The sequence below is a fragment of the Arachis ipaensis genome, chromosome B06 (assembly GCF_000816755.2).
Source record: "Arachis ipaensis cultivar K30076 chromosome B06, Araip1.1, whole genome shotgun sequence".
Classification (NCBI taxonomy): Eukaryota; Viridiplantae; Streptophyta; class Magnoliopsida; order Fabales; family Fabaceae; genus Arachis; species Arachis ipaensis.
Window position 1 is genome coordinate 18,297,728 of NC_029790.2, and position 14,069 is coordinate 18,311,796.

The 14,069-nt window shown below is 37.7% G+C and overlaps 1 protein-coding gene across 8 annotated transcripts; it reads right to left on the reverse strand.

Annotated features, from left to right (window-relative positions):
- LOC107645693 (lysine-specific demethylase JMJ25) lies at positions 275-8,945 on the reverse strand. 8 transcript variants are annotated; one of them, XM_016349767.2, is made up of 13 exons: positions 8,543-8,945; positions 8,352-8,417; positions 8,073-8,197; positions 7,810-7,909; positions 7,599-7,725; positions 7,449-7,512; positions 6,465-7,239; positions 6,052-6,381; positions 4,997-5,542; positions 4,836-4,908; positions 4,665-4,750; positions 684-803; positions 275-541 (listed from the first exon to the last, which is right to left on the reverse strand). In XM_016349767.2, exons 1-13 carry the CDS (start codon positions 8,858-8,860, stop codon positions 467-469), a joined length of 2,805 nt encoding a protein of 934 aa, XP_016205253.1. In that variant the 5' UTR covers positions 8,861-8,945; the 3' UTR covers positions 275-466. The 8 variants fall into 8 exon arrangements, with proteins under 8 accessions (XP_016205253.1, XP_020959836.1, XP_020959837.1 ...); XM_021104177.1 differs by lacking the exons at positions 275-541; positions 684-803 and adding an exon at positions 2,293-3,884; XM_021104178.1 differs by lacking the exons at positions 275-541; positions 684-803 and adding an exon at positions 2,293-3,899.

The window sequence follows — 14,069 nt, forward strand, 5'->3', positions numbered from 1 at the left end:
TTTTTTCTATATATATAAAAAGAAGTTTAGAATTTAATAGATATTTAGCTCTTTCTCTTTCGCTTCCCTGTCTAGTGTGTCTTTCTTTGTTGGCCTAAAAAATACTAGTTTAGACACCAAATATGTTTTCTGTTTTTTGCTTTTTCCTAAAGCTCTTTTGACAAAGGTTCCCAGATGTTGTTAGACTAAACCAAAAAAGTTTAGAACAAAAATGCTGAACTGGCTAAAAGTAAGATTGTAATAATACTACAAACACATTTTAACAAGATATTGTTGCATCAGCTAAAAAAGCTAGGTATTATAACATGGCAGTGATACATTTTGTCATTTTCATATTTCATAATCTTATTCACCTAAATGTTATTAAGAAAAAGGGGAATCTGTTTATAACTGTAACAAGTATTCGTCAAAACAATGGCAGAAGTAGCTAAAACATGAACAAACTTCTAAGATAGTAGAACCAATCTTACTCGTTGACCGATATTATTTGTTTGACTTGTCTAACAGCATTACTTACAGCATAAAGCGTCATCTTCTTAACCTGTAAACAGAGAGAATTGCACAAAACTGTCAAGCACTTTCCATGACACATAATATTTTTATAGAAGTTATGTAGGAAACAGGGCGACGAACAAGACTCATCGACATGTACAAAAGAACAAAGATATAATATAAAAGCTTGCCTCCAATTTGTCTTCCTTGGCTCTGTGGTGTTTTGGGAGCAAACGAAACTCTTCAGTTAGTCGTAAACATTCTCCAACATTTTCCGGAGAAACGAAATCAAGAGCAACCTTTATACAAGACTGATCAACAAAAACAAGTTTAAGACAATTTATAAGAAAATAATATTGGTTAGCATGGTAGATGGAACCATATGAAGTCCATTTTCAAATAAAAGTAGGAAGAAAATGTGCTGCTAATTATACAAATCACTCTCTCAACCGCATACGTGTGCAATAAGAAACATAAATGGTTGGACCTTGATAATGACCCTAATAGGCACTACAAACATTCACAGCAATTCACAACAATGACAGTAGCAATATGACAAAGGAGAATAAGTGTACTCAATTGACATATAAAGTACTCAATTGATATGTAAGGCAAAAATCAATGAAACAGTATACCAATACTACCTTGAGCTCAAGGGAGGTCTGCACTATCAAATAGCAACATAATACCTATCATTCCTTTTCTTACACTATAATTTTCTTTTTATATCATAACCCATTTCCTAATCTGTTGTAACTAACTCAGATCTCAGCACAAGCTAATAATTCCCAATGATGCACTCATACTTACTTCTCGTAGTCTTTCATCCATACGTATAGCACTGCCAGTTGGAAGTTCCAACTTGTATGCGACATCCCCTACCCCCTGCAGCACCTTAAACGGCCCATAAAACTGCTTATCAAGCTTTAAGTTACCACGAACCACCATTGAGCTTTGCCTATATGGTTGCAGCTTCAACAGAACCCAATCATCGGCATTGAACAATTTCTCTCAACGATGACTATCAGCCAGGCGTTTCATTCGGTTCTATGCTTGTTGGAGGGCGAAACTTCAGTTCCATATAAAGAGACTCTGTTAGGGATTTGGGTATTATGAGTGCTCAAAGTCCCACATCGAGTAGTATGGGATGCTTGATGTTGTATATAAAGAGAGTAGTTCTTTCCCCTTAACAGCTAGCTTTTAAGGTGTGGTTTCCCACTTTCCTTAGATACCTAACAATGGTATCAGAGCGTAGTCGTTGGCGCTATGGAAAGGGCTACCTATAGGCACTGATAGACCGTAGCAAAGTGGCCCGTTGGGTCAGTGTCGATAGAGTGAAGCCGCCGTGGATGTCGGCTCTCAGGGCTGGTGTATTGTTAGGGACTTGGGTATTATGGGTGCTCAAAGTACCACATCAAGTAGTATGGAATGCTTGATGTTGTATATAAGGAGAGTGGTTCTTCCCCCTTAACAGCTAACTTTTAAAGTGTGGTTTCCCACTTTGCACATACCCCGGAATGGTCCGAGCTAGAAACCCATATAATGCTTCATGGACCACATTTGCGCCTTTGTGGTCCAGTACATAAGGCTGCGTTTGGTTTTGAGAACAGAACAAGACAAGACACAAAGGATAGAGACAGAAAAATTAGTATTCTTATATTTTGTTTGGTGATAAACTAGAACAAACTATGAAAGTCTAATTTATTCTCATTTTTTTCATTCAAAAAATTTTGGAAGAAAAATATAATAATAATAAAAAATATAATTATGAAAAACTAACCAGAATAATGAAAGAAAAAATGAAAAATAAGTTGTCTCTTGTTAATGTCTCTGTGTCCTTCCTGCCAGGATAGACACAAAATACACTAATTTAGTGTCTCTGGACACAATGTCTCTGTCCATGTCTCATCAGCCAAACACGATTTTGTGTCTCTGTGTCTCTATGTTAGTATCCCATGCCTGTAAACAAACACAACCTAAGTGTCCACGGAGAAGTTATACCCTTACACCAATAATGAAAAATCTTGGCATTTAGCAGCACAATTAATGGAGTCGCCATTGTCCACCATTGAAGTGTTGGTGTGGGGGTAAGAGGAAAATTGAGCTTCCTGGCAATTGAGTGAATTGACCCTTTAATGAAGTTGTGGGTGCTGCCGCCGTCAATCAAAATCAGCAGGGGTCGGTTGGCGTGTGTCCCTTTCACCTGCAGTCTCAGGGTGAAGCTCCCCGGCAAGGGCGTTGAGACTGATTCGTGGAGGTTGTTCCTCCTCGTCATGTCCCTCATCTTCCAAATCAGAGTCATTCTCCTCTTCAAGTGTTCCGGCAGTGCCATGTAAGAGCTCTTGGAGTTCCTCTTCACCTACGAGAAGCTGATAAGAAGCCTTGCAGCGATACCCCTGGCTGTAACGTTAATCGCAATAATAAGAGGGTGTGTTAAATGCCGGTGGGGTTGTTTATGGTGTTGGGAAAGAAGAGGGTGTGTTAGCGGAGGCTATGGAGCTCGTGGAAGGGGTAGTCGTTGGGTGAGAACTCTTGAGTCTAAGGTTCTGTTAGGAGCAAACCGGGGCAGGTTCTGGGCTACTGTGGCCTTATTGCTACCGACCCGAGATAAGCCCAGCATTGTCGCGTTCTTCTGCTCATGGAGTTTAGCGATGGAAACGGCCTGGACATAAGATGTGGGTTGGGCTAGGAGCAATTCACATTTGAGCTGGTCCTGAAGCCCAACAACAAAGAGGGAGATGATCCACTCCTCATTCAGCCCATTGATCCTGTTGGTCAACTCTACAAATTGGCTCTCGTACTCCTCCACCGATCCACTCTGCTTCAATTCTTTAATGGCGGTGCAAGGGTCATAGAAGAGATTCTTCCCAAATCTGACTACTAGCGCCTCCAGAAATGTGTCCCAGGTGTAGGTGTAGGTGATGCTGTTGTTAATGCCCATCAATACCATGCATACCCACCAAATGAAACGATAACACCCGAATTCTCTGCTCCACGGGTATCTCGAACGTCTCCAAGTGCTGACGGCATGGAAGACCCAATCTTCCACTCTTTCGCCGTCAAACATGGAGAGATCGGCGACTTTCACCCTTAGCCAGGCCACGGCTGTTTAGTGCACATGCTTACTGATCCAACACCGGAACAGCCATCTGCGGCATCGTCACCAATGGGGCCATAATCAGCGGCCTTCATTTTCAGCTTCAAGTTTTCACGTAGCAACTTCTCAATAGATCGCAGTAAGGAGTCCATGTTTGTGAGTTGAATTTGCGTATCGGTGATCCTCTCATTTGCCTCCACCAACCCGCGGCTAAGAGTGGTTACCTCCTGTTTGTTGGACAAGGTGAGTTCCTCCAGTCGGGTCAAATGGATTCCGTCGGCCATGGCTCCATTTCCTCTCAATGAAAGCACTAATTAATAGGCACTATAAACATTCACAGCAATTCACAACAATCACAGTAGCAATATGACAAAGGAGAATAAGTGTACTCAATTGACATATAAAGTACTCAATTGATATACAAGGCAAAAATCAATGAAACAGTATACTAATACCACCCTGAGCTCAAGGGAGGTCTGCAATATCAAATAGCAACATAATACCTATCATTCCTTTTCTTACCCTATAATTTCCTTTTTATATCACAACCCATTTCCCAATCTGTTGTAACTAACTCTAACCTCAGCACAAGCTAATAATTTTTTGTGACGCACTCATACTTACTTCTTGTAGTCATTTATCCATATGGGAGGTTTCCTCACCCTTTTGCTACTTGGGTTATTCTGCATAATTGCTTCATTAGTCCCATCCTCTTGTTTCTTTTGGGCCTCAGCATTGGCATTACTATTACTATTCGCCTCAGACCCCATGGGAACTAAAAGTAATTAAAGGAATTGGATGGGGGACTCAAATATATACTATTTATTCTTCTAGTTAATTCAATTTTTTCAACATGTAACGCCTTGTTACCATAATGCCAACCTTTTCCATAGACACTTACTTTAGGTCGTTTTAGTGGCTGCAAAAAGTGACTCGAATATTTAAGTATCCACAACTTTGTTAACAACAAAAAAAACCTTATCCCACCAAAAAAGAAGAGAAATTTGCTAGAACTTAAAAACAGACATGTTGGACCGAAGAAAAATGACATGTTTGTCACAAGATGATGAATTACTTGTCTGTTTCTCACTTGGTGAGGACATCCTGCTGGAATGAAGACAGCCTCCCCAAGGTGTTGCTCAAAGGTCCATGGTTCAACATCTGCATAAAAAAGGAGGATCTTTAATGTGGAGTGGTATTACGTTTCAACCAAGTCTAAACTAAGAAAACTAATTGAAAAACTTACCGAACTCCTTTTTCAGCTGTTTCTTATGCCTCTCATTTAAAAACAGAGTTTGATCATGAATAGGATGTATAACCTGTAAAAAAAACAGTATATTAAAAAACTGACTTAGCCCTTTCCAGATATGGGAGAGAGCATCAACAATGACTGGCAAAGCTACTCACAGAATCTACAGGATGATTTTTTATATGACGGAATTCATTCTTGTGCTTTCTTAAGTACTCAATTAGCTTAGGGACATCTTGCCGGCGGAAGATGTCCCAAACAGCACCACCGAGGGCAACCTCAGCTCCATCTTCAGTTTGCAAAGTATCTTTCTCCAGGCCTTGTTTTGACTCTCTCAGCTCAGGACCAGCAGGCTCCTTATCATCTAAAAAATCAATCCTCATTCTGTCTTCCTTATTGCTCATATTATTAGCTAAGCTACTTGCAGATAGATCATGTGTTTCTAACTTCTGACTCTTGCCTTCTTCACATATAGATGGAATGCACTGATCCACGTGGCTAGTTGGTGAAATATTACCAATTCCAATGTCTGCCTTCGGATCATGGCTCAATGCTTCAGATTTAGGTCTTTCATCAGCATCTCCTAAAGCTTCACATAAAAGTTCACGAGAGTCTTCTTCGGCATATTTTTTCTGCAATTCTTTTATTATTTTTCTCCGACAAGGATCTATCTTCACTTTGGTTGTATGCATCAACACATTGACCTAAATCACAAATTTATGTTACATTATCTATAGTATTATAAGGTACACAATACACCTAGTTAAAACAATGTCAAAAAAGGAGGCTAGGAGTTTTAACATTGATTAGACTCCATTCATAAACCAAATTCCTCCCGTCCAAATGAACTCAGAAAGACAATAACTATAAACACAAATTCAATAGAAGTATTAGAGGTTTCATTTTGAAACAAGAACAAATTCAATAGAATTATCATGCAGGGAAGATCATAAAGAGTAAGTAAAGAAAAGAAAATAAGTTTTATTTTACCAATCTCCAAGAGGAAAACTTGGAGATAGAAATGGACAAGATTATCAAATGTCTAATAGTTGGAAAATTTTGTAATTATAAATATCACATGATTAACCTAAACCTTTCCATAATATGTGTAAGCAATAAAAGAGGGTACAATTTACAAATAACATTTTTTTAATAAGAAAAATGGCAATATTCAGAAAATAAAATTGAAAGGAGTCCCTAGAGAAGAAATTACTGCATCAGACACATCACAGTGCAGCTTTGTCACAGAATCTCCTCTACCAAGCTCATCAGAAAATCCATAAGCAATATATGTTTTGGGTCCTAAATCCGGCTTTAGTGAGTCATCAGGAAGTTTAGAGGCAAAATTCAAAGTCCCAGATTTTGGATTAGTGTAATCCCTGTAGGGGAGTGCCATGAGGAACTCCGTGCCATGCCTAGGCAAGCGCTCTTCAAAAGTGGTGGATGTGGGCCAATCTTTCAATTTCAGCATTTCTGGCCACCCATTTTTATACATTCGACCTTCTAGGTAGCCTTGGAAAAATTGGTGAATATTGATCTCAACCTGTGAAACTGAACCATGTAAATAAAATAAATTTTCATTGCAATAGATCAAATTCTTTGAAATGATTAACTTGCATGACTTACCCCACACCAATCAAAGCAATCAATAGCTTCTACACTTCGAGTTTCGTCTTTAAACCTCACTTTGGAGCCTGTTTCTCTTAAAGCCCTCCACATAACCATTGGCTCCCAGCTAAGACCCGATGTCTTATCTAGAATGTTTCTCACAACAACAGGTTCTCCCCTCATCCAGTGCCTCTGGAAATGCTCAATTTCATCATCAGAAATATCACGGGCATTTGAGCTATATATGAAATTATCATTATCATCATCTCTGAATGCTGCCCTACGGGCTTCAAGATTGGTTTTTCCTTCAATAGTATTTTTCTGACATAAAGAGCACTTTTCAGTAATATCAACATCAGGCGGTGTGTAGTCTCTGGTGAGGTCCTCAGCATTATTTAGCAATTTCACTACCCAGTTACATTTGAAAGTACGTCTCAATTCTAGCAATGTGGTACCACATCCTCCACGCTGTTTTGGTGGACATGGAATGTTACCATCTGTATTAGCGTTCCATTCAGGGAAGGGGGTGGACATGTCAGCTTGAAAATCAAAATTCGTAGGCACAAGCTGGCTCTCCCATCCATATCTTTTATTTTGTTTTTTACTCTTAGTTCTTGATGAATCATGATTATGAGCTCTCTCAGAAAATTGTTCCTGGGATGTTTCAGCTTCTATGCCTCCAGGTTGGCAACCCTCCCTAAGCTCTTGACAACACATGAGACATAGATCATAAGAGCAACTGGGATTGGGGCAGCTCCGGTAAAACCCAATTATAGACGTATTGCAATTGTCACTGCCATTTATAATGGAGGCAGTCAGTTCAAGACCAACATAGGACTGACACAATTATAGATGGAAGTAATCCAACCCTTGCAGCTACAAAACCTTGTCGCAACGAATTTATACCAAGTGCATCATTCTATACACAAAAGTCCTAGATAGAGTGATAGATCAAAGGCAAATATGATGGAACATAATGGTTACGAAACTCAGAAAACGTACCAGTATAAGCGCTCACGTTTGTCTAGCTCTGTTCTTGCTATGCCTTTTTCTTGCAGTTGCTCACCTAATACCCAGAATCATTAAAGCAAGTAAATTAAAGACAGTATTCAAAGAAACTAAATTTCTATAGACTGGCCCATAACATAATACCTCTTATTTTAGATTCAATCTCTAGTTCTAAGCTTTGCTCCCTGTGAATATGCCTCAGAACAGGCAAGGCTTTATAGAGTAAGTAGCGCAGTCGATGTAATTTGACACTGGAATTTACCTCTCGGTCCTGTTAAAACAAAGAAGATAGTTAAACAAGGACATAAGGTAAGCAAGTTTCAAAAGTTTCCAAGTTTCATCATATGCCATCTACCATAAGCACTGGAACCTCCCGCAAGCAGGCTTTGCAATTGCAATTGCCTGAACAGAATGGACATGCATTCTCAACTTCCTTCTGGGTTTTACCTGGGTACCTAATTCAAGACAATCAGTGAGAGGCTGGAAACTCTAAAGTAGTAAAGGTAAAAGGCTATTCACCTTATATCAAAATGGGAAGATTATTAATTCCTTCAAGATGACTGCATATAACAGTTTTCAAGTTCTCAAAATATTAACATCAGGAAGAGCAAAGCTTACCACCTCTCAAGGCATTCATAACAGTAGCGTTTTCTGTTGCACTTTGAGCAAAAGACAACTCCACTCTTATCATTCCTCTGGCACTGATGACACATCAAACTTCCACCCTCCTTGCTTTTGCTACCCTGAGGAGCCAACATTGTAGTGAAAATAAAAGTTAAGCCTTCATCATTAAAATCAAAAATAATGATCATGAAGATTAATAAATGTGAATTTTCTAAAAAATTAAACACCACCAGTCGCAATTCATAAATGATCACGACATAGCAGTTTCCTCACCATTTGTTTCTTATCTTCAATTCCCCTGTCAGAGTCCTCGTGAATACCACACTCATTTACACTCTCCTGAAAATGCAAACGACTCAACACTGTTGGAAACAACGATGCTACATTTCCAGTTCTAGAGCTTAACAAAATTAAACCAAAATTACAGTAGCAGTCATTTAAAAAAAAAATCAAGCTGAGCTAACTTGATCAAGCAGTTTCTTCTTCTTCGTCACGTTCTTTTTTTTCTTTCTGACGGAGTTTTCAATCAATTCGGACACGGAAACTTCCAATTCGGATCCGGCACTGACGTCATCGGCGGTCGATAGCCTCCTCTTGGTCTTGTTGGACCTGCGCTCCGATTCGTTCCCTTCGTTCCTCTTAATTCTGCGTTTCTGGTCTTGAAGCGCACGCTGCTGCAAGTGTTTCTCGCAGAACGATTTTCCCAGCGACGCCACCCCGCTGCACCGGCAATTTGGGCCGGCGTTGCGCTTACACCGCCTATCCGACGGTGACTCCGTCATCTGATCGGACGGCTACGAGCTGCAGGAGGAGGTGAATTGTGGATTCTGTTGTATATGAATTTCGCCTCTAACCTTACCCTTCATCTTTATTTATTTAGTATTGTTAATAAATTATTTTTTCTTTTGCTTGGAAGCACTCTAATAGGCTACACATTTGCCTAATACTATACAATAACTTTTGATATGACTAATTCTCAAGTGTAAAAAGATAATTTGCAAAATTTGCTTTGGATAAATCAAAGGCGTTAAGAGTGGCTAACATAAAAAATATAAGTTAAGAAAAAAAATTAAAAATTAAAAAGAAGCCAAACTAAAAAATTAAAAATTTATACATACAATTTATTGATTTTTAGGGATTATTATTCTCCTTTTCTCTATCGTAACTTTATCATTAGATGAGTTTTTTAAATGACAATTATTTTTTATAGAGAATAAAAACGGTCAAAAATCGTCAAATTAACAATGTAATTTCTACGAAATGGTTAGACACTTTTATAACTTTAGGATTAATAATGACCATTATTAAGACTAATTGGTAGGTTGATTATTTTTTATTTTTTTGTTGGACTTGTTCTCATTTATGTCTTTTTTTTTTTTTCAGGGATATAAACTACAAATTATTTTCTGTAAAAAAAAAGTTTTTTAAATACAAGATTGGGTAAATATTAGTGATGTTATTTAATTATTGAGTCTTATTCGACTATTGATATGAGTCTGTTTAAGACTTTTGTGTTTTTATAAATTCTTCTTATTGAAGTTTGAACTCCTTTATTTATTAAAAAATGTCTAAATAAATGTGGTAGTAATACTTTTAATAATATCTGCCATCTAGTACGTATAGAAAAATAAAATATTTTGCTTCAATAAAAAATACAAATTTTTTAAACAAAAAATATCATTAATAATGGGACTATGATTTTGAAGGATAGTATAATTAAGGTAGTATAAATGTGTATCTTATAACATGAGTTTCTTTTTTATACCGCTCCAATCTTTTTTGCATTAGTGTTAAGCAAGAGGGAAAAATGTTATAATATATTGTATGAAAATGATTGATTGAACCTTGTGGACTGGAATTAAGAGATTAACAATAGTTTAATTATAGCATATTGTCGTTGTTAATATTGATAGGTTATTTTCGAATTGTTGTGTGGCTATTGTTGGTTTAGTTAGTATTCACTTGTTAAATGAAGTTGAGTTTGGTTCGAATTTGGTAGATGGAATATAATTTTCGAATGGAAAAAATAATGGAAATGTCATATGAAGAAAGTGATTCGGGAAAACAATAATCTAGTCAACAAGCAGGAATTCCAGAATGGTGACTTATATTCCGATGAGGATGGCTTTGAGTACAAAAAGGTGATAGAGTTAAACTTAGAGGACATAATGAAGAAGGTATTCGAAGCAAGGAGCGTGCGTATGAATTTTATTTTAAGTGTTGGGAGATGCTATGGATTTAAAGTATCCAAGAGAGGCTATGCGAGGGATGAAGATAGAATTATTGTAAGACAAAAGTTCTTTTGTAATAGGTCCTACTTAAGGGATGAAAAGCATTACAACAGATTAGATAGGAAAAAAGCCCACAAACTTTAAACTTGCACAAATTCTCGGACTTTGATGTCCATATATTTTGACAAAAAAAAAAACGGTATTTGAAAGGTTCGAAAAGTTACACTTGAGCATAACTATAACCTAACACCTAAGAAAATAGTTTACATGATTCTGAAATTTCGTGTGATCTCTCTAAGTTTGCTAAGGCCCACATTGATAGCATGCATCCAAACAGATTGCCGACATCTAAGATACTTAATTATATGGTAGACATTGCATGTGGTTATTTTTTATTGAGATTTATGAAAATGGATGCGTACAACTATGTTAATCATGTTAGACGTGTAAAAGTTATAGATGACGATATGAACACTCCAACTAAATGTCTATTGTTTACTAACCAACCCAAAAATATTTGTCAACTCCAAAAACTCTTGCAACAAAACTAAAAGTTCTTACAAAAATTCTAAAAAAATTTGACAATATGATTTTAGATTTTTCGTACTTTCACAGACCCAATAAAAACATCTAGGAATAAATGACCATTTGTACCCATGAGAGATGAAAACGCTGATATTTGTACCCATGAAAGTTCGAAACTAATCTTGTACCCATGATAGATGCTGTCCGTATGACAAAAGTACCCTGGCTTGGATCTGAGCTTGGTTCGTGGGTTTCCGAACCTACGTGGCACTCCCAACCTCCCCCCCCCCCAAAAATCTGAGCCAACCATTCATCATCTTCATCTTCTTCACCATCACCATCACCATAACCTCCATAACCTCCATCACCGTCACCTCAGCACCGCCACAGCCACCTCCCTTCACCACAACCTCCAGAGACAACCCACACCGCTGCGCCCCTTTCTCTTCTTCTTTCCCTCTTCTCACTCCTCCTCTCCACCAAACAGCCGCGACACCCAACCTTCTCCGCAGCGTCTGTCCGAACCCTACCTCCCCCAAAGCTCCCAGTAGCATCAGACAAGCCAAATTTTTCAAACAGAATTTTCAAACACCAGCATGAATCAAAACAAACCTAAATCCACTAACATGCATTTCTAACTAACCAAATTAAGCAAAATGAACTAAAAGCAATACAATGAAAGAAACAGAACTCAGGGGAAAACGCAGGGGATGGAAGACACAGGGGAAAACGGAGGGGATGGAAGACACAGGGGCTGCACCCTGTTCTGGTCGTTCCATGGGAGAACGGGAAATGGCGCTGGAATCGCAACGGTGCTAGGCTGGTTCGCGATGGTGAGATGGGATGACAGAGAAGGAAGAAGAAAGGGGAAAAGGGGCTCATCGTCGGTGTTGCTGTGGCTCGTCGACGGCGCGGTGGTTCGGCCAGTGTGAGAGAGGGAGGAGAAGGTGGCCGGTTTGTTGGTGTGGCTGAGGAAGACAGAGAACACGCAAAGGGAAGAAAAGGGAAGAGGGTTGCGGTGGCTCGTAGAGGCCAACGGTGATGGTTGGCGGAGCTAGGGTTCGGACAGAGGAGTGGTGACGGGTTGAAATGCCGTAAGGACGCTGCGGAGAAGGTTGGGTGTCGCAGCTGTTTGGTGGCAGACGAGAGGAGACCCAGGAATGGAGAAGATGGCCGCTGCCGCTCTGGGCTTTGGTGGAGAGGAGGAGCTAGCGCGGTGGTTTCTGGGCTCAGCGGAGGTGAGAAGCGGGAAAGAAGAAGAGAAAGGGGCGCAGCGGTGTGGGTTGTCGCCGGAGGTTGTGGTGAAGGGAGGTGGCTGTGGCGGTGCTGAGGTGATGGTGATGGAGGTTATGGACTTATGGTGATGGTGAAGAAGATGAAGATGATGATGGTGAATGGTTGGCTCATATTTGGGGGGGGAGGGGAGGTTGGGAGTGCCACGTAGGTTCGGAAACCCACGAACCAAGCTCAGATCCAAGCCAGGGTACTTTTGTCACACGGATAGCATCTATCATGGGTACAAGATTAGTTTCAAGCTTTCATGGGTACAAATGTCAGTATTTTCATCTCTCATGAGTATAAATGGTCATTTATTCAAACATCTAGGCCATAAATCATCTTAAGGGCACATACTACTATATAATTGCACATTACTTAATTAATGTTAACACATTTTCTTAATCACGAATCACAACGACACATATGGTAGTAGTATGAACTCATCTTTAAACAATAATATTTAGTAATAGATTAGGCAGTATAATTTATTTTTTTTGGGTTAATTATTATCATAAAAAATATTAAATCACTTCCATGGTGGGGATGAATTTGTCCTCCACGAAACGACATCGTTCGCCTCATGATCCAATATGATTTCGTTTGTCCAGTTTAGATGGGGACTAAATTGTCATGGAGGTGACACGTGACAGTTAACCTAACACGTCAGTCCGTTCACGAAGGACGTCCTGACCGGGTCAAACTGCCATGAGGACATATCTGGTATATAACTAAAAATGTTAGGGTCAAAATTTTAATTAAATTTTCTTGGAGACAAATCTGTCCGACCGTAAATTTCTTGAAGACTAATTTGGGGTATTACTCTAATTTTTTTTAACTTTGTTCAATACAGTATTTAAAATTATGATAAAATATATTTTTTGTTCCTGAAATTTGACAAAAATTTTAAAAATACCCCTAAGTTTTATTTTATTTCAATTTTGTCCTAAAAGTTTTTTATTTACATCAAATATACTCCTACGGCTAATTTTTCAAAAAATTTAAGACCGATTCAACAACAATTTCATAAGAATAACCCTCAACACAAGCAAATTAAGCATAATTTCCATGCATTATTGTTAGATTGGTTTTAAATTTTTGAAAATTTAGCTGTCGATGGTATATTTGATGCAAATTGAAAACTTTTAGGACAAAATCGAAACAAAATAAAACTTAGAAGTATTTTTGAAACTTTTGTCAAATTTCAGAGACAAAAAATATAATTTACCTTTAAAATTATTATCAAAGTACTAATATTTATAATTATTGTTAATATTATAAGTATTAGTAATAAATATTATTATCGCTGTGAATATCATTAGTAGTGGTAGTAATTTATCAAGAACTATCATATGTAACTCGATGTCTAGATCATCTTTGTATTCAAAAAATTTTTTTTACACAAAATTATTTGTGTGTGCATTTATTCATCTTGATCCCAAAAAAAGATATAAATAAGAACAAGCCAAAACAAAAACAAAAACAAAAAATAATCAACCTACTAATTAATCTTGATAATGGTCATCAACAATTTTAAAGTTATAAAGATGTCTGACCACTATCAAAATAGGGACGGAGCTAAAATATAATTTGAGGATGCCAAAATTTAATTTTTTTTAATATAAAAATTAAAATAAAAATTTTAAGAGAACTAAATCAAATTTTATACATAATTTATTAAAAAAAAATTGAAATTTAGGGAAGGTCATTGCCCCTCCTTAATTTATGAGAAATTTTGTCCCTGTATCAAGGAATTACGTTATCAATTCTGTGGTTTTGACCGTCTTTGTCCCTTACAAAAGCCAGCTGTCATTCAATGACTCATCTATTGCAAATCTATTTATTTACATATATAGATATTTCTAGACAATTTACATTTAATAATTGATCATCTTGTATTTAATCTTTTAATTATCTTGGAACTTGGATATCAATTGTAACAAGGAGTTGATCTTATAAA